General features: G+C 33.5%; 1 protein-coding gene across 2 annotated transcripts in view; it reads right to left on the reverse strand.

The window, feature by feature from the left end:
- Positions 1–21,777, reverse strand: part of KLHL1 (kelch like family member 1) — a 563,316-nt gene that overhangs the window by 111,919 nt on the left and 429,620 nt on the right. For both annotated transcript variants that reach the window (XM_036757924.1, XM_036757923.1), the window contains one exon: positions 10,943–11,167. In XM_036757924.1, coding sequence (XP_036613819.1) covers positions 10,943–11,167 — 225 coding nt within the window. The remainder of the gene's footprint in view (positions 1–10,942; positions 11,168–21,777) is intronic.

Below are 21,777 nucleotides of genomic sequence, written 5' to 3' on the forward strand. Positions count from 1 at the left end.
GTTCAGTTGTGCATGTCTTAAAGCTCAATCAAGGAACATTTAGTATCTGCTGTGTGCCAGAATCTAAGCTTAGTACTAGGAATACAAAGACACTAATGAAGGAAACAACACAGACATCTATTGATCTGTCTGTCTGCCTGTCTGTCAGTCCATCTATCTATTGTCTGTCAGTCTATCTATCTATCTTTCTATCTAATAAATACAACATAAAATGAAGCAATTTGGAGAAGGAGAGCACTAGCAATTGGGAAGATCAAGAAAGGCTTCACATAAGATGAACTGGAACACATCCTTACAGGAAGTAAGGGATCCTACAAGGCACAGGTGAAGAAGGAGGGAACTTCAGATGTGATATGTGGGGTGGTGCAGTGGATAGAGTACTGAGCCTGGAGTCAGGAAGACCTAGTTCAAATCCAGCTTCAGACACTTACTAGCCATGTGACCCTGGGCCAGTCACTTAACTCTGAGTTTCCTCATCTGTAAAATAAGCTGGAGAAGAAAATGACAAAACACTCCAGGATCTTTGACAAGAAAAACCCCAAAAAGGGTCATGAAGAGTCAGACACTACTAAAATGACTAAAAAACAACAAAGTGTGGTGAAAGTGGGGGAAGAGAGTAGTGGCAAGCTATTGCTAGTAGAAAGGCACAGTTTTTCTCTACAGAAGGAATTTTTTTTATAATTAGCCTCAGAAAATAATGTATTTTACTAAATATGGTGGAGAAACTAGGATTTCTAGGATCTTTGGAGTGAATTGCAATTATTTTTAAAAAGTTACTAAATATAAGTAGTACTTTCTTGTTAGTTTTTTTTTTACTATTGTGTTGCTGGGACCTTGGGAGATGTTGATACAAATGCAAATATTCAACATTCTTTGTGTTTATCTTTTTGTTGTTGTTGTTGTTAAAGAAAATAAATACAGTGAATCCACTAATGTATCATTTATGAGGGCAAGGAGAGTTCTTTTTCTTACTGCCTAGCACAGTATTTTGCAAATAGTAGGTGCTTAAATACAGGTTATATGAATGAATAAAATACCACATTTTAAGTTCCTCATGTTATTTTCACACTCTTATTGTATATAGTTAATAGAGACATAGAATTGTAGAGTGTGAGTAGATTGCAAGTATCATCTCCTAACTCCTTTGTTTTAGAGACAAAGAATCTATATGGCCCAAGGAAAATTAGTGACTTACCAGATGTCATTCAGCTAGTAATAGACCTAGGACTGAAAATACTTCTAATTTAAAAACAAACAAAATAAAAATTTTTTTCTTTCAGTTAGAATGTTTTTGATATGCTGATTTTGATATAACTGTGTAAGAGCAGATTATTATTCTACAATGTATTAAAGGATTTTAAAATTAAGTTGTACTAGCAATCATAAAGACAGAGACATGGGTTCATAAACCAGATTTTTATTCTCCTTGTTTGTGTTAAAAGACTGAAGTGGTAGAGACTTACTCCCACACTAAATAGAATTTTCCTATGGCAGAGCCACAGTAACAGTCATTTGATAATTTAATAAATCAAACAGTAAAATGTGTTTTAAAATTAGTTACATTTTGTGCTTTCATCATTTTTCTCAATATAATCATACAATATGCTTTATTTCAGTCATTAGAAGATATGACACTATATCCTTTTACCATGATATAAAAATAAAAGCTTTATCTCATAGCTATATTTAGTATAAAATTTATTGCTACTTTCATTAATTTTGTGTATCATGTATATTTAAATAGCATACACAGAAATTAATATTCTTCCAGTATGATTAGAAACAGGTCTTTTCCCAAAAAACAGTGGTAAAAATACAGTGAGTTATAGATTCCTGGGGAAAAGAACATGAATTTATCATAGGGATCTATAATCTAAAAATAAATATTAACTGAATAAATAGTATGACATATGTATCTATTACAATTTTTAAATGTGTGTGTATATATATATATATATATATATATATATATATATATATATATATATATATTCTGGCATGATTAGTAAAATGCAAATTAATAAAAAGTACCAATATATCCAGAGGTAGTTTTGTGTCACTGCATTTTTGTAATTAATAGATACAAATAATAATATCATATGGGGATCTCTCACATCTCTTCCTCACAAAATAAAAATAGATACTGATTCTCAAAACAGCTGGGAGTCAGTGCCCTTGCATTTTATAACAGGACTTTGAGAGATACAGGAAAAGATTTTCTAACTGAACCAAGAGAAGATAATTTGATCTATGTTATATCTGAATTCATGTTATAACAAAATAGGTAATAAAGAATTTTTCTATCATTTATGTGTATATACATATATATCCCAATTATTTTTATAGCAAGTATTGTGCTATTATTGATTTAGTTTATAAAAAAAAAACCTGTAACTTTACAGCTACCTCTATCCCATTTCATTCAATTTTCTCTGCTTCATGGGCAGTTAAAAACATTTGCAATCTCTAATATCTGATTTCCTAGCAAGTGGAAGAGAGTACACTATCCTGATAAGAAAGGTAAAGGGAAGTTTTCAGTCTTGTTTTTGTTTTGGTATTTAGAAATTAGAGGCTTGAGACTTACCATTTCAGTTATGTAGCAGATAGCCCTATACAGAAACTAAACACTTAAAATGTTTGATTTGCCTCACTTTTCCTTCTATAAAACAGATTATTCATTCTTGTTTCCCCAAGGTTTAAACACGTCACATTTTCCCTGTCCATAGATATTGGTTGAATGTGTTTTTTTATCATTGAAACTCATATTCAAATGATAGTATTGAAATGTCTATAAAAATCTTGCCTATAACAATGCAAATGTATAGGCCAATTACAGCCATAACCATACTTTTTCTTCAATAACATGTCCTATATATTTTTATCAGACATATATTAAATGTGTTGGACAAATCCTAGTTTATCATATCATTGTCCAGCTCCTCTCCCTCCTTTCTTTTCTTTCAGCTTTATATGTACTTTTCTGTGAAGCAAGAAGACAGAAGGAAAAATCAGAAATATGATTTAAATAGGCTAATTACTTTCATAGTCTAAGTTGCAAATGATCTACTAGATTCACTAGTTCAAAAGTTTGACATAGAATATTAGGTTGGTTTCTTTATAAATATATACTGTCTGTTGAATTAAATTGAATCCAAGAAGGCAATATGAGGTATCTGTTTGATCATATTGAATTTGAAAATAATAAGGGTCTTAATTGCAGATTTGATCCATATCAGAGATAAATTCCCTAATGATGCTCTCTGGTCTTTTTTGTTATTCCTTTTTTGGTACACTTCTTTTCCTCTTTTCAGTACCATAGAGTTGGGAGTACATAATAGCTAGGGAAGCCAAGGCACATTTTAACTATTCCTACCGCAAATAGCCAATCACAATAGGGTATAAATCCATGAACTCATTTGAAAACTCATTAGTGTCTACTAGAACGAAGATGTTACTAAGAAAAAAAATATAATGACAGAAAACAAAAACGAATAGGTAAGAAAAAAAGAAATGTAATTTGTAATTATGTATTTTAATTTATTGACAAGGATTCAGTAACTGATAATATGTACCTACAGCTGTTTTGTATTTCTTTAGCTATATCTTCTGTTTTAACAACTTAATTAATCCAAAAATAAGTAAGTATACTTGCTATTGATTGAATAAATGGTTTGCCTTAAACATAGTGTATGTGTATAACTATTTTTCAGGCATATGAATTCTCTCACGATTCATGTTTCTGTCATGTCTCTAGTGGTTTCCAGTTAGGGACTGAACGTTCGTCCCTGTGGTACCATGGTAACACAATGGGCCTGTGATTTGACCTTTATGATATATATCATCAACCAATTAAAAGAAAGTTAAATGGGCTGCATGACTCTCCTCCTCAAAATGATACCTGGGTTTATTATCAACACAACTATGCTTTCACCTTAAGCATTCCCCTAGCCTGGTCTTCCCCTATGAACCAAGCATGGCTGTTACAAGGATGTCATAACCTAACCTGCCCTAGGTCCCTCCAGCAGCTGTACAGGAAAAATTCCCTCCCTCAAAAAAATCATCTCCACATCCTGTACCCCTCCATCTCTCATTAGCTAGAGACTACTGGATTTTTCCCTTAGCTGCCACTGCATTATGGGACAGTAGCCACTGAATAAGTGTTCTTCATACTTTTAATTTTTAGGAGGGAAAAAGTGAGTAATGCTTACATGCTTACAATGCTTACATGAACAGGCATGGACAGGTTAAAATTACATTATCTTTTTTTCTCCAAACTAATTTTTCTTCCAAATTTTCCTTTTATATTGAAGGCACCCCCATCTGAGGTCAGTACGAAGGATAAAATGAAAGGTAAAACCAAACCATACCTGTTATTGAGGAGCTCATAGTATAAAGAGGAGATAACAAGCAAAGAAGTATATACGAATAAAAGATATAAGAAAAGTTGGGGAGAGTTTCAGAGGGAATAAGGGAAAGAATAAGATTAAGAAGACAGGTGGTCTATAGGGAGATGGCAGAGTAAATTGGTATAATAACATAAATATTACTGTATATAAAGGAATAATAAATCTGAGGAAATTAAAAAAGGGAAAACTTGTGGGAAGAGATACATAGTAAAGTAAGCTAAACTAGAAGAAACATAAATCCAATGATTATAATGATGCAAATGAAAAGATAACTTAAGGGAAGCCAAATTTGGAGTAGTTTTAAAAACAAATGAATATAGCTTAAATGAGTTAATGAAACCTAACTACCACCTTTCACCAGAAAAGTGATAGATTATGGGAAGAAAATTTTAAATGTCTTCTTAAACATGGACAACATGTTGGCTATTTTTGTCTTTATTACAAGATAGAGTTTAATTTTGTGAGATGGGTAGTATATACAGAAACTAAAACATACTCTAAAAAATAAAATCAATAGAATGTGAATTAATGCATTCTTTCTAGGGAACATTTAAAACATGTTACACCACTTAGACCATGTTTACCAATTCATAATATTTTCATTCCTAGAAGCTAAGTTATGGGAACAGAAAATTAATGAAAACACAGCCAACTCAGTCATTTCCTGTCACAAAATCAGCTCTTTGGCATTTATAAATCAAATAAATCACTAGCTGATTAGATTTTTTTTTAACTTTTCAGGTTCTATTAGCTGTATGTATAGAGTTTCAATGCATCCTTAACCAAGAAGGAATTAGGAATTGTGGAAAATGGAATCTAATGTTTCCATACTCTGCAATAAATTTGCTAATGATTATATTTTAGTAGAGAAAAAACATATGGATCATATTCCCATTTCACAGAAATAGATTTGTGTGGAGTGCTGCAATTTCAGAGTAAAGGTCTATTGATGAATTTCTTATCATTCCATCTTGCATAATTTGTGAAATAAATGTGCTTTCAGTTCAATTTAATTCATTGACTCCATAATCATTCTTTATCCTTGACATAATACTTTTTATCGGAAATCTCAGGGAACTTATATGGCCATTATCCTCACATAATTAATCCTCATAGCATTAATGTGAGTAGTGATGGGAAAAGATAATATTACTTCCATCCTTAGGGGTAAAAATGAGAAAGAGCTGAAGGAATTCTTCTAAATCAGCAACAGACTAAATTAACAGATTATTTATGCAAAATCTACTGGATTAAAAGACCAGTTTATTAATGAAAATCAGGCCAAATATTCTATTCATTTCTCCTTTTATATAATATTATAAACATATAAAATATCTTACCAGTAACTCTAGACAGAGAATCAGATTCCTTTTTGCCAAAATATATAAATTAAATTAGAATATGGAGATTATTAATAACATACAAGTTTTTTATTTTAGGCAAGAAGTAAATATCACATAATTCATAAGAATACTCACTAAGATGAAATGTTTTTCTTCTTTATTTTTGGTACATATTTCCCTGTTATTTATAATTGCAACCAAAAAAGTCAACCATTTTATATGTTGTTTTTACAATAATGAACCCTTTCAACAAAGCCCAACTTGATCTTCAAAGATTAAAGTTGCTTCATCTGTAAAATGAGGGGGAATAAAATTAAGCTCCATAAATCTCTGTAAAGTCAATCTCTTGAAATGACCATAATTAAAGTCCTTTTAAATGATAATCTAGTTTATATTAAAATAACACTAATTCAATCATGGTAGTTACATAAAATAATAATCCATAAATTTCTTTAACCAACTATGCAAAATATGACACATTATTACTTTGGATTTAATTCAACAAATTATTAAAGCACCCACTATGTGTTATAAGATCTCAGGTCAGTCACTGCCAATGTTCACATAATTAATAATTGGCACATTCTGGTCGTTTGATTGGAAGAAGTGGGAGTTCTCCCTTTGGCTCTAGCTAATACATAAGAATAGTTCTAATAGTCACAGACTGAGAGAAGCAAACTTCTTTTTGTGCAACTTACCCCTTGTTTAAAAACTTCATCATCCAACTGGTATGTGGATGTAGTTTCAAAAGTGTCTTTCTATTAAGAGCTTCAATTCAAAATTTGTTCCTTTAATTGAAGAACCAGAAATGTTGAATGCATGGCCTAGTCTAGTTCTTGGGTAAAAGAAGCTGAGGAACATCTCTGGACTTTAGCTGCTTGGATCAGGGACCAGTTAGTTAGTTCGACCAGGGGCTATTTGCTATGGAAGGTAAAGTTCATGTAATCCCAGATCTCAGATTTCTTCTTTCTGATATTCACTGGAAGTATAAGCATACATCCAGCAGCAACATAGTTAAATAATCAAGGGTCACAATTTACGTAAGTCTCGAATTGCAAAATGGATTGGATTTAAGGGTGATAGAACATAATTCAGTCCCAAAATCCATAAGTGAGTTTGATGCAACAAATCTGGATGGCATCACGATGGCCTGTAAAAATGACGACGAAGATCCCAAAAGGACATTTTGTTTACGTGGGTGTCAAAGACCTCTGGTGATAAGTGATAAACTATAAATATGATGAGAGGATGCACTACCTTGACGTATGGGTAGTAAATCATGTTACATTGCTAAGGTAACTCAGAAGTAGTTAACATTAACTACCCTTAAATAACTGAATAAACCAGACAGAAAGAGTTGAGGAAAATATCCATTACAGGATATTCTAGAAAGAAGCCTTGCTAAAACGTTCCTTGGATTAAAAAATATGTGAAACATAGAAAAGCTATCGAAATGTTTCCATTTAGTTGGAATATTATAGAACTGTACAGCAAAAGACATATGTATAAACAGAGGAACTTCAAGAAGATTCCAGCTATCTCATAACTGTTTTTCACATCTACTTCTAGATAGTACAGGAAATAAAGGATTGGGAATCAAGACCTGAATTCAAATCTCACCTCAGACATTTTCTAGCTATATGATCCTGGTAAGTCACTTAACCTCTTTCTGCCTCAATTTTCTAAATTTAAAGTAGGGACCTACTTCATTGTGTTGCTGTGAGGACCAACTGAAATGATATCTATATAACACTTAGCACAGTTCCTGCCACATAGCAAATACTTAATACAGCTTATTCCCTTTCTTTTCCTATGTTACATAAATGTGAGACTATTTTAATAGAAAATCAGAATATAATCAGTATTAATTGATCATTATAGTTGACAATAACAGCATCTTTAAAACAAATGCTACTGAAATAAAATCTAATGGAAAATCTACATATCATTTTTTAAAGTTCAGATTTAGAAACAAAAAGGTCTAAATGGTACCTTAACCTCAGGTTAAACAAAATTATCGAATTAAAACTGTGTCTAATGTATATTTAACACAATGCTACTTGAGGCAACTGAAGGAATGGTTACAGATATCATGATAAGGTAAATCATGATAATTTCCACTAAAATGGATCTGTTAAATTAGATTTTTGTAGGATGTAATAGCTGGAACATTCTAAAACAATATGAGCCTCATGTCTTAGAATTTTCTTTAAAACTTACCACCTTGGAAATGATTACCAAGCAACCAATATTGTTTAAAAGATCATGAGATCAAAGATTAGAGTTGGAGGATGCTCCAGGAGGTTATCTATTCCAAAACCTTTATTTTAATGATGAGGAAATGGAGACCTAAAGATCCAAACCCAGCTCAGGATCTTGCAAAGTTCAAATCAGGAAGGGCACTAATCAAACTTTGCCCTGGATTGGTATATATTGACTTTACCAAAAACATGTAGGTGCCCTGAAATCCCTGAAGAACATAGTACTCAAATTCTACAACCTAGAGAATACAAATCAGGACAGAACAAGACCCAAATATTTTCTCCAGCATTGCATAGGCATAGCCCTGATGTAAAGTACAAATTCTGGATGTAAAGTGGAAGAAAGAGTAAGAAAAAGAACCCCATATATATATATATATGTGTGTGTGTGTGTGTGTATGTATATGTATATATGTGTATATATATACACATATATACATACACATACACACATGTATGTGTGTGTATATATACACATACATGCATATATATACATACACATATATACATATATGTATGTGTAATATATGTGTGTATATAATGTGTGTGTACATACATATGTAAATGTATGTATGTATGTGACAATGATGCTCAAGACAACATTTCACAAGAAGAGAATGACTTTAAATATGTTATAGGAAAACCTCAAATTAAAAGATAGTTTAGCAACAAATCTGCCTAGATTTCCTGGGGAATGTAGGGTGGGGGAGAGAGGCAGACAGACAGACACAGACATGCAGAGACAGAGAAAGAATGATATTTTACATGAAATTAAAAAAATAAAGGAAAGAAATGGAAGACAAATGAGAGCTATAGAAGATAGACTTGGAAAGAAAATTAACAGCTTAGCACAAGAGGTATAAATTTTACCCTTAAAAATTAGATGAACCAGATAGAAGTTAATGGCTCCATGAGATAACAAGAAATACTAAAACAAAGGGAAAAGCCTGAAAAAATAGAAGAAAATATAATATATCTCTTATAAAAAATAACAGACCTGGAAAACCAATTGAAAAGAGATCATTTAAGAATCATGGGACTATTAGAAGGTTATTATAAAAAAAGATCCTTGACATTATATCTCAACAAATTCGCAATAAAACTGCCCAGATCTCTTCAAACCAGAATGGCAAAATGAAAATAGAAGGAATTTCCCATTTACCTCCTTAAAGAAATCCCAAAATGAAAAACTTCAGGATCATCATATAGCCAAAATCCAAACCTTCCAGGTCAAAGAAAACAATATTATTTATAGCAAGAAAGAATTAAATTACTAAGGAGTTATGGTCAGGATCATACAGGGTTTAAGGGAGATATAAAACTTTTAAAATATTCATGGTGAGATATACTATACATGTGCATATGTGTGTCTATATATACATGTTAGCAAATATGTATGTGTATATGGGTAAATAGGAGGTGACTGGCACATTCACCATTAGTAAAATTATAAATTACCTGTTTGACCACTCACACCTCAGTACCTGTGGAATATAGGAAGAAATGGAAATAGCCATAAAGAAACCAAGATGAGATGAGGAGATGAATCAGATATAGTAAAAAAAAATTGATATGTGATATCAATACAGTTAGACGGTTCTATGCATTTGCAAGCCTTTGGACTTTTTTGTTCTCTAACCTTTAAGTCCATTTTCTAAAATATTTTTCACTGTTCTCCTCATAGGCTTTGAAATCACCAAGTATCCATGTTGTACATAATGATTTAATCAGAAGATTTTGCCTACTTTTTTCATTCATGTCATGAGATATATCCACATACATTTAAGATACATTTATTGAAATATTTTTATTTTGCTATTAATGTTGAGATGAACAAAAGCACCATTTCTGGTTTAGTTTCATTGGAACAGACCAGATTCTACCCTTGAACTACAGCAGACACTTAGTCACCATGTGACATGGGTCAAATCATTTAGCCAATCTGTACCTCAGTTTCCTAGTCTTTAAATCAGAGGATTGGATTTAATGGATTCTTAGGTCCCCTTGAGCTTTGAAATTTATGATGATGATTGGGATAATGACAAAAGGATACTTTGAGCCATTTTTTCTGTTTACCTCCAACTTTCCTATGTTTTTTGGTTTTATTTACAAGACTAACAATATTGACATAGTTTAATTCTTCTATTACCATGTTAACTCTTTGGTGTCTGGACAAGGATTTCATGTTTAGAGTAACAACATTTAAAATAAAACTTACAACTTAAAAATTTGGAGATTCTTCTCATCTTCTCTTCTCTTTTTGCCACTCTGCCACCATCACCACAGCCATAACACTGAAGACCATGTTTTTCTTTCATTGTGTTTGTTTTATGGTTTGCCATGTCCAAAGAATCAATCTCTTAGTGTCCATACTACTGGTGCTAGTTTAAAACTTAAAGAGTTTTGAAGTAACTCAATATAAATAACTAAATTATTTGCCATTGATAGCTGATTTAGGAAGTATTAAAATGTTGCACCTTAACTTGATTCCTCACAAATTTTCTCCTTGCACATGAGTGATGGACAGAACCTCTCAGAATTTACTCTGCTAGTGTGAGAACTGCTCTTTTTCTGTAGCTTAATAATATATAACTTTTATTGGATCTAGAGATAATGAATATAATTTGGGATTAAAAGAAATTCAGGGGTATTAAAAGGACTTCAGTTCAAACTTCTGCTGGCTTTCATTCTATACCTTGATTGTAAAAGTAAACGGAGGAAATGGTAGTGTTAACAAAATATATAACAACCAGAGTTAATATTACATCAATTTTAGCTATAATTCAGGATTTGCTTCAGGTAAAACAAAATGTCAGATTCTTAACCTCCAAATAATTGACAAGATGTGGTCATTGCACATTTCAACATTCATTTTACATTATAAACTAAAGCAAATGCAAAATATAAAATCTTTAAGGTTTGATATCCTTACCTAAACCATGCCTGTGTGTTGACATTGGAGGTAAAACTGTCCAAGTCTTGGTTTTGGGGTTGTAACACTCAACTGTGTTCAAGGTCTTTAAGCCATCCCGACCACCAATAACAAACAGCTTTTCATCAATGACAGCCACACCAAACTGTAACCTTCTGCCATTCATCACTCCTGCCTGGATCCATAAATTTGTTCTGAGGTCATATTTCTCAATAGTTGTAGCACCTGATAAAGCATATAATAAGATCATCACCAATTACCATTGACTATATAACTGTTGCATTATACTTACTACAAAAATTGGAACAAGAATTATATCTACCACAGTCAGTCTCTCTTAAAACCAAAATAAAAGCAATAACAAAGTTATTAAAATTTATTTTCCTCACATCCCCCTTATGGCTTGCTGGGTAATGAGTATGTTTACCTGTCAAACTGATGGGACTTGTTAGTTTGTTTGATAGTCTTAACAGCCCAGGTGCCAGGATCTTGATTGGATTGGCAAAGTGGCTATTCATGGTCCAGTTATTTTGGCTGGTTTCTCATCCTAACTAGAACTACAGCTTGCTAATCAATTTAGAATAGTGATATGTCTGAGTTAGGTAAAGCTTTCTAAACCAAAACTTTAAGATTAGAGTTTGCTGAATTATATATTATGCTTCAAGAGTTTCTAATGAAAGATATTAATGATAAAATATATTTCAGAAAGTTTGACATTCCCCATAACAAAATGAATTATATGGTGCCTTTTAATTTACATACTAAACCTTAACTCTCAAGTGGCCTTCCTGTTCAGTTGAAAGACATTTTAACATTTAATATCATTTTAGAGTTGAAATTTTTATTTTATTATGTAACTAACTGATGTATAGACTGAAAACAGAGATGTAAATTAATTTCTTGCTAACGATGACATCTCTAAATTAAGGAACTTATTTGATTATGGATGTAATATATAAGTAAACAGATACAAAATATGTTAATAGCAAAGAATGGTAATAGTGATAAAAATAAGTTAACCTAGTACTTAAGCTTTTATAAAATAAATTGTATTAATCAAGTTGTATAGACAAATATTTACTTAGAACATACTGGTGAATATTTATATGATTGATTATAAGTTAACTCACCACTGATAAACAGTGATTAACTGGAACTAAGCAATTTCAGTATTTTACTTTAATGTTCAAATTTATGTCTGGTAATAGTTCAACCCAAATAATTAAAAGTTTCTCTTGAGAGAATCAACACCCCTGTATTTCTTTAAGAAAGCTTTGACTATTTTTACTATTTAAAAAGTTTGAAATTCTATGGAAAGCAATAATTTCAGTATTCATTTATCTCTTAAATTGAGATACTGATAAATACAGACAGGCACACACAAATACCAAACAGCATAGTATCAGTAGTTTTGGTTTAATTGAACTAAAAGTATAAATAAATAATATTCAATTCTATTTAAGTGTACCTGAGCTGTAATAACATGGAAATCCAACTGGGTATATTAAGTCCCTTGCTAGTTTTCAGACACTATAAAAATATGAACTAATTTCCACATTCAATTAACTGAAGTGATTTTTTTCTTAGCAGATCTGAATTTAAAATTGAAAGTTGCATAAATGAATTAATCTCCTGATTATACACAACAATAAGGAAACACAATGTTCTTTATATATAATTATCTGAGGAGAGTGCATATTAGTATGACATAACATGAAGATAATTATTTTCAGTAAAAGTTTATTACACAGTATTCTATAAAACTAAAGTCCTCATGTACTCAAGTAGAATTTTTTCCACACTGGATCTGTTCTAAGGTGAACTAATTTGTTGAACAGAAAAAATTTCATTATTAATTCAGACTTTGTCTAACTTTTCAGTCAAATTTTAATAGCATTCAGCAATAATTTGGAATTATACTTAAAGTTTAATTTTCTGATTATATGTAGCATCACTCCTTATTCCTTCTATTCAGTATACTGCTGTGTCCCTGAGGTACTATGGATAGATTTCTGCTCTTGGTTATAATGACAAGATAAGACCCTGATGATTACATTTTCAAAGGCAAGATGGAAGAATCCTAGAATAGAAAAAGGTTGCATTAGTCCCTAAAGTGGCCTTGAACATTTTAGTTCAAAAAATGAGTTGAAGTTGGATTGATCTTTAAGGTTATATTACTCAACATCCTACTTAATATATAACCTCTTTAATAATGTTCACAATCAGTGGTTATTTACTTTTTACTTGGACCTTCATCTGGTGATGAGGAATGAAAGATTTGGTGTTGAAAATTGGCATTCTGGTTGTTCAGAAATTGTCATCAAGTTATAGGCATAAGGATTGAATGGACATGAGATTTCTCTAGTATAGGGAACTCCCAGATAAGTTAACAACCCCTTCCAATGCAGGTCAACACCTTCCCCGCAATAGTCTCAGAGCAGTCTTCGGCACTGAGGTTGTGACTTGTCTTAGGTTCAAACAGCCAGTGTATATTACATGCATCACTTGACTCCCAGTCAAGTTATCCTCTTACTAAATGATCGTTTTAGATGTACATATATATGCATATACATATGTACATATTACACACACACGTGAGAGGTAACATGGCATAGTGAATACAGAACAGACCCAGCCTTGGAGTCAGGAAGACAGTCATGCAAACCCTGCCTCTAACGTATACCAAAGATAGGTTGCTTAGTCTCTCAGCTTCCCTAGCCAGTTTTCTAAGATAGTATATTTCAAAGTTCCCAATATGCATTCCTTGATCAAATTTCCTCCCTGGAAAATGATACCATGTCATAAGTTAGTCAACAAGATTTTATTAGGCACTTACTATATGTGAGCTCTGTGCTAAGTCCTGTGGAAACAAAGAAAGGCAAAATAGTCCCTATTCTTAAGGACCTCACAGTGTAATGCGTAAAACAAAATGCAACATGCAAAAAACACACATTATACACACACACACACACACACACACACACACACATATATATACGTATACATACATAAAATATATTCACATATTGAATATCTGTATGTTCAGTCATTTTGAGCCATGTCTAACTCTTCATGACCCCATCTGGGGTTTTCTTGGCAAAGATATTGAGGTGCTTTTGCCATTTTTTTCCCACCTCACTTTACAGATGAAGAAACTGAGGTAAGCAGGGTTTAGTGACTTGACCAGGGGCAGAAAGCTTTTAAGTGCCTGAGGCCAGATTTAAACTAACAAAGATGAGTCTTCCTGACTCCAGGTCCAGCACTCCATCCACTATGTCACCCAAACCTGTATCTATATTTATTTATCATTTATCTCTCTATCTTTAAGGCAGAACTTCAATACTGGTCTTCCTGACTATAAGGCTGGTTCTGTATTAGCAATGACATGCTACCACTCATATGTGTGTATATACATATATGTGTATATGTATATATATATATGTGTATATATATATTTATACATATATATGTGTGGTGCATATACACATACATGCACACACAAACATAGTAGATGAAAGGTAATCTCGGAGTGATTACCATACCAAAAAGCATTGCACAATGCTCAGTATACCTTCCCTATAAATTATACCCTAGACTACTCACCTTTTTATCTCTACTTGTAACTCTGAATAAAATGTACTTCATACACAAAATTTTAATAATAATAAATTATGAGCATATCAGTCAATCAGGTGAGTAGATAAATGAATAAGCCTTTATTAAGCATTTACTATAAGTTAACTACTGTATGAAAGATGTATTAAAGTTATATTTTATCTGTCTGATGTTTCCCTTATTTTCCTATAAATTTGTTCATTCCCATTCACCTTATGTTATGATTTTGTTTCACTATCTAATTGCAGCAAAGTTTTCACTCCTGAAAAATATACTTTCCCAGGTGTAAAATGTCATTTGCTAGTAATAGAGATTTTTAGTGAAATGACTAGTTTAATGACTGCTTGCCTGGCTGACTGACTAAATGAATGAATGAAACAATGAAAAAAATACAATTTCTGAGACAAAATACTAAGTACTATTTAGCGTGTACTATGTGGATCAACAGAGATAAAGATTTGTTATACATTTATGGGCTTGTTCCTGTGTCCCTCTTCTCTCCCCGCCCCCCATCTATGTATGTGTAAAATTATACTTATATTTACTTGTATCTGTAAAATTCTATTGATCACTCAACTAGCTCATTCTCAGAGCCTCAAAGCTACAAAGGATTTAGAGAATTCACAAACTAGCATTCCTTCCACTATACCAAGATTTATTCCCAAGAGGAATATACATGAATGCTTGGAAACTAAATCTACTTTACAAGAAGAATGCCCCCATTGGTGAAAATAAGGGATTGTTGAGAGTAGTAGAAATGAAAAGAATACACTATACAGACCCTGATATCAAAGCTCTAAAGATAAATGTAGTATCTATAGCACGTTCTCATTTGGTACCTCAGTAAATATATTTCAGGCTTCAGCATTCTGAGTCATTACCAAACCAAAATTATAGTTCATGAGCCCCCATCAATGGAATATATTGACCAGCAAGATGGAGAAAACAATGGTTCAAATAAAAAAATGTAATCAGATAGCATAGCAATTAAAATACAGAAAAAAGATCTTGTCACAACTCCCATGCAAACATTAAGTATATTTCCCACATCAACTGTAGAAGATAGAAAAGAAGCAGAGAACATATAAGACCAGGGAAAACACATGGACATAGTGTACATAGAGAGAGCGTATTATATAGAATCCTATGTTCTAGAATTCCTCAGGAAAATTGCCGGGTCTTGTAGCCAAAGAAACTCACAACTGATACAATAGAGCTGCTGGTTTCCTCTGTCGATGTCATCACACTATTCTCTGCTCTGCTCTAATGGGAATCACATCTCTCCTTTCCACTTAGCACATTATCATTGCCAAGAATGTTGTCTCTTTATACAAAGCGAGGTGTAAATGGATAGAGGGCTAAAGCTGCAATCAGGAAGACCTAAATTCAGATACTCATACCCTCACTAATTCTGCAGCCTTAGACAAATTACTTGACTTTTTCAGCCTCACCTCATCTGTAAAATATGGATAATAATATCACCTACATGGGGTTATTGCAAGGATCAAATGATATAACATGGAACATGCTTTGCAAACCTTAAAGCATCATATAAATACTAGAAGTTACTATATTCTCAAGTATCACATCTGTTCTCCACTGTGCATATCATTGTCTCCACTGGTCTTCCCTCCTGGTTTTGTAGTAACTCCTTCTCTCTATTACCAGTTTCTAGGCTTCATCTCATTAGGTCCCTACTGGATATCTCAGTTTCCATTAGCTGAGGTACAATAATGAGAAAGCTTCTCCTTGAAAAGGGCAGGTTGATAGCTCCTTATCCAAAGCCAAGGCTCATAACTAAATGTAATATATCCATATGATCTTCTCTGTTCATAGTTTTGTTTGTGTCATCATAATTTTAAGTGTTCTGTCTCAGGTATTCGTTATTGTATATTAGATCACCTCTAAGTGCTCTGTTTCACACTGCAAAGCTCTTTGCTCTCCTCCCTTGTCTTTTTTTTTCTTCTTCATCCAATCACCCTGTTATTCTGAGTCAAATTTATGTCATAATCAAATATATAACATAAGATGCATGTACTATGTTTGGATATTCTTTCCTCATCATTTTCATTATTTCTACTCTAATAATTTCAAATTGTTCTTTAATTCTCTCTTGCCACAAAATTTGCTCAGGTTAATGTAAAGGAAGGCAGTGTTTTCCAATTTGACCTAGTCAGTCTATGTCTCATTTTTATCATTCCCCTTTTACTCACTATGATATGCACTTTTCATTTTATTTTCATATATAGTAATAGTTCTTTACTTTAATGAATCTTTTAGCTCATGATATGGTTATCCTCTATGAGTAAAGATTGAGACTCTTCCATGCCTCTTTCTCCGCTATAGTTTGTGTTCATGTTCTCTTACAGATACTCTAATCAATCAATTAATGAAATCAACACACACTTTTTAGTGCCTACTAGGTTCCCAGGCATGTCTTGGTACCAGGGATTTAAATATAAATTGTGGGGGAAAAGTCACTATTCTCAGAGTATATGCAGAACACACGAAAATACTCTTATTCATTCTTCTAATGAATACACTCTTCCAAATAGGATTTCTACTTCAGCATAAATCTTTAAATGGCAGGAAAAGTGTCTTAATGACTTTTTTCCAAGAACTTGGTGCAATGCCACCTCACATAGACATGTGTTAAATGCTTTTTGATAGTGATAATGATGGTAATGGTGATCAACAACAACTCTGAGCTGAGAAATTCCCAAGTATCATAGATAATTAGTCTACAAATACAGAGTAAGCCAAAGCATGAAGTTATTTCTTCTACCACTGAGGCTTAACTACCCTTTTGGGGGAAATTAAATAACAGAGAGAGAAAAAAGACTGTTGCCAGGGAATTTTATTTTCTGTGTTTCTAATGAATGTTCCTTGAACATAAATCCTAATTTAATAAAAATTTCCTAAATAAATATAGTCCCATAATATAATATAGTCCCATAATGAATAAGAGTTGCCAGGAAATAAATGAACATTTCCTGATTTGATTTTTATTAAAAAATACTTCAGGATCGGATATACTTTATTTAGTTTTTACTTGAGGTCTTCTAGCCTTTACTTGAGACTGGCAGGCACTTTCAGAAATGAATGGAAAAGATGACTTACTTGACAGTAGTTTCTCCATGTATTATTGAATGCTTGCCTGAAATCCTGGTCAGTAATACCTTATCATAGTTGTAGTGACTTACAAGAGTGTCCTAATGCCCTCATGTATGTTATGTACACTAGGAAGGCATTGTACCTTTGGCATAGACAGCTACAGCTACATGTTGACTTATTTCAAAAAGATGTTTGAAAATCGCCTCACTTCAGGCACCGAATGTGTAGTTTTCCTAACCTATCTCCAACTCTTTTACTTTCTGCTCTCTCTGCCGGCCTCTACTGAGCAAGCAATTTAAATCAGCTCTAGGAAGTTTGTCTTTCATTGCCAGTCTCCTGACATATACTCAGTGGGAGCACATTCAAGCCTGTGCACACACCTCCTACCTTATACCTCCTCACACAGTCTCTGCCCCCTGTGGGGCCATATATGAGAGTCTTATTGTGGAAGAGAACTGCATTTATTAACATTTTGCACATTCGTAGCCAACATGATCAAACAGAATTTATTAAGTACCCATCAGCACATGATACTGTGCTAGGCACTTTACCAAAATGTATTTATTTAATATTCATGGTGCATTCATGATGTACTAGGTTCTATACAGAAAGTATTTATACACTGCAACTGCTCAAGGTCAAAATTCAGTTATTGGCTTTTGAGTTGAAAGTGGAAAGAATTTGATTTCTTTTCCCCTCATTTTTTGTCTTTTTTCTTCTTACCATTATAACGTGTGATCTTGCTTGGTGATCCCCTGGGGACTCTGCCTATTTCTAATGAACACAAAGTTCATGCTAAGTAGATAAAAGGAGGGGAGGAGGGAGTCTCAGTTCTCCCGAAGATTAAATCCTACTTTTTCTCACTATTTCACATGAATAATAGCAGCTTTGTGTCAAAGGAAATTTACATGGGTCATCATGTATTTGCAATAACAGATAGGCATCGATCCAATTTTAAATACTTTTAGCGAAGGGGGTACAATGATGTTCCTCAGATCCTCCTTGCAAAATTTTTTTCCTAACGTCTAAATATCTTTAAAGCAAAATATGCAACACACGGTTATTTTTTTTTCTCCCCAAATACTACAGACATAGATTCCTGAGGTTAACCCTCAGGATTTTAGACTAAAAAAGAAATGGTAGAGGAAAAAGTACCTATGTATAAATACACATTGGCACTTATCTGTACCTAGGCACTTTTTCCTCTACCAATCTAGATATCATAAAGAGTAACTGCAAAGTAGAAAAACTAGCTATTGAGATGTCTCAAAGTTGACAGCAAACAAAATCCAAGAAAGTACACAAGAGAAGAACCCATGCCTTCAAAATGTAGACTGATGCCAAATGTGAAGGCAAGAAGCAAAGTTAAATAGGGGTTTTATTACCAAGGAGGTAAATTTGACCTCATAGTTATTGAGACATTGCAATATAACATATGATTGAAATAAGATTCTAAGATTGGTATGCCTTATTTGAAATAAGTAGAATAAGTGGAAGAATATAGGAAATCAGAGTTGAAATATGTTTTAAGTAACTGCAATTAAGTGAGTAAATGCCGAACTGGGAATAGGAGAATGTGGAAGCATGGTGGAAAACATCTGGGTGACAATCAATTGAGGAAGAAAGACTATTGCCATCATGGTATACTAGAGACCACCAAGAGACAAAGAATAAGTAAGTGAAAACTTCAGGAAAGAGATCCTGTCTGGCACAAAGACATGCTAGAATAGTGGTGGGAATTTTAATTATTAAGACCTGTTGGATCTCTATCTCTCTGCCAAAAAATCCAAGCACATAGTGATTTTTTCGTATGTCTTAATTATGGTTTTATTTTCAAAAATCAGAGGAACAAGAAAAAGGAATTTCTTTTCAAGATTTAATTCCCATTAACAGTAAGAAAATGCTTGCTGTGATGGAAATAATGGTAATGTTGGGGGAAAATGACTACTAGGGCTTCTGATATACAAAGAGAGGAGCACCGACGATTTTGGGAGCACATATTTCCAGGTATGCAGAAGAAGGCTAGGTTAGGTTCCCAGGTCTTAAAATTCTACAAGAGAAGGAGGGCCAGGAAAGTTGTAAAATTCTCAGGAATGAAATTCTGAAGATTCTGGAGAGGGGGGGGGCAGATTCCAGAAAATAAAAATGGGGCATATTACTGCAAGAATAGTTTAGAGAGTATTAGAGCTCATAAAGAGCTGAAACAAGTGAGGAAAGCTAAGGATAAAATAAAGAATATTTTTCTTGTTTATGTTTCTGCTTTGTTTTTTAACTACATTGAGGAAGAGAGGAGGATAAAAGAAAGTACAGGAAGATAACTGTCAGTTAAGAAAAGGTATTTTTTTTCTTCTTTTGCTTCTATTTTCAAAGGAAAAAGACCTTTCAATGGGGAAAGGACACAACAAAAATGACTAGCAAGGAGCTGATCTCAAAACAAGGAGACATTAAGATAACACTTAGTTGCCTGTAATAAATTCAAGTGGCTTAGTTGCCTTTGATAAATTCAAGTAACTTGACTCAGATAAATTATATCCTAACGTAATAAAAAAAACATAGATGTGATGTCTATGCATTGTTAATAAAAGATTGTGGAGAATAAGAGATGACCACACGACTGGAGAAGGGTAAATATTTTTCCTGATTTCCAAGAAAGGGAAAATAATGTAATCTTCAAAATTCAGGAGTCTAGAGCTTCATCACTCTCCAGAAACTCATTTTACTGAAAGATCATACCAGCTCCAAAACTCACACCTTCTCAGTATCTGTGATCCCAGGCCTTTACCTCCCTCTGATTATAGTGAATGGGGGATGGACAGTGGTGAGCTCCTCCCTGATCTTCCACTTAAGGAGGGGTACCCATGGTGGCCATCTCATACTTCTCCACTTGGCTGTACTCCTGCTTTTCCCTCCCTCTTTCAGCTTCTTTGTTATGTGTTATTTTCCTCCATTAGATTTCCTCCATTTTCCTCTGTTAGATTGTGAACTCCTTGAAGGCAAAGACCATCTGTCTTCCATCTCCAATCATCCTGGTGAATATCAGGCCACTGGACCCAGATGGCCCTGTAGGAGAAAGTGAGGCTGGTGACCTCGCACAGCCCTCCCTCACTCAAATCAAAGTCAACTGCAAGTCATGTCATCGTTTCCCCCATGCTATGGTCCTCTTTGAAAATGAAGGACAAACACAACCTGTATTCTTAACACAGTGCCTGGCACTTAATAAATGTTTATTGCATGACTGACTTAGCTGGACTTCAAATCCCAGCAAAATTCCAAAATGCATTATTACAGAGAAAGTTGTTGTTTGTCCTTCATTCTTGAAGAGGACCATGACATCAGAGAGGATGCCATGGCATGCAAGGAGGTATATGCAAAGTCACCAGCCTCACTTTCTCCTCCAGAACCATCTGTGTCCAGTGGTGAGGTATAGATCAGACATGGAGAAATCAACAACAAGGAAGAACTGGAGCTTTTATAATTGGCAAACTAAATATATGCTTAGCTTAAGTCTATTCTTATGTGCAAATGCTGCCCTACCTGTTTTTGCTTGTGCTGATGTTCTGCACCTATGTTGGCTGTTAGGACCCTGATGATACCAATCAATAAACATTTACTAATTATCTATTATGTACCAAACACTGTGCTAAGTGCTAGGAATACCAAAAGAGGCATGATTACTCAGTTTCTTTTGTACAAACCTGCTCAAAACTCCAGGAAAGAGATTCATTCTATAAAGGATTTTCTCCCCTCAACCCCCATCTTGGAAACAAGATGCTAGGGCTACAGCTGGCACAATTTTATTCAAGGTTTTGATAGTTGTTTCTGTGACTTGGTGCAAACTGACAACCTTGATCTGGTATTCTCCAAAGTCACACACCAGGCACAAAGAAAATGTGCTGAAGTGGAACCAAACAGAGCAAAGTAGGTTACTGAGTCAGATATTAAGTAGGGCAGTCCCATACAGGGCAGAGATAATGGATCACCTTGTTGTGATTCAGCTTTTTTTTTTCAGAGGAAGCCCTATAGCTTCAGTAAAGCCTCTCTTTTTCCTCATCTAATTGCAATACATACTGGCTTCTCTGATGTTAAAATGAACATTAGTCATTCTA

The sequence above is a fragment of the Trichosurus vulpecula genome, chromosome 4 (genome assembly GCF_011100635.1).
Source record: "Trichosurus vulpecula isolate mTriVul1 chromosome 4, mTriVul1.pri, whole genome shotgun sequence".
NCBI classification, from domain to species: domain Eukaryota; kingdom Metazoa; phylum Chordata; class Mammalia; order Diprotodontia; family Phalangeridae; genus Trichosurus; species Trichosurus vulpecula.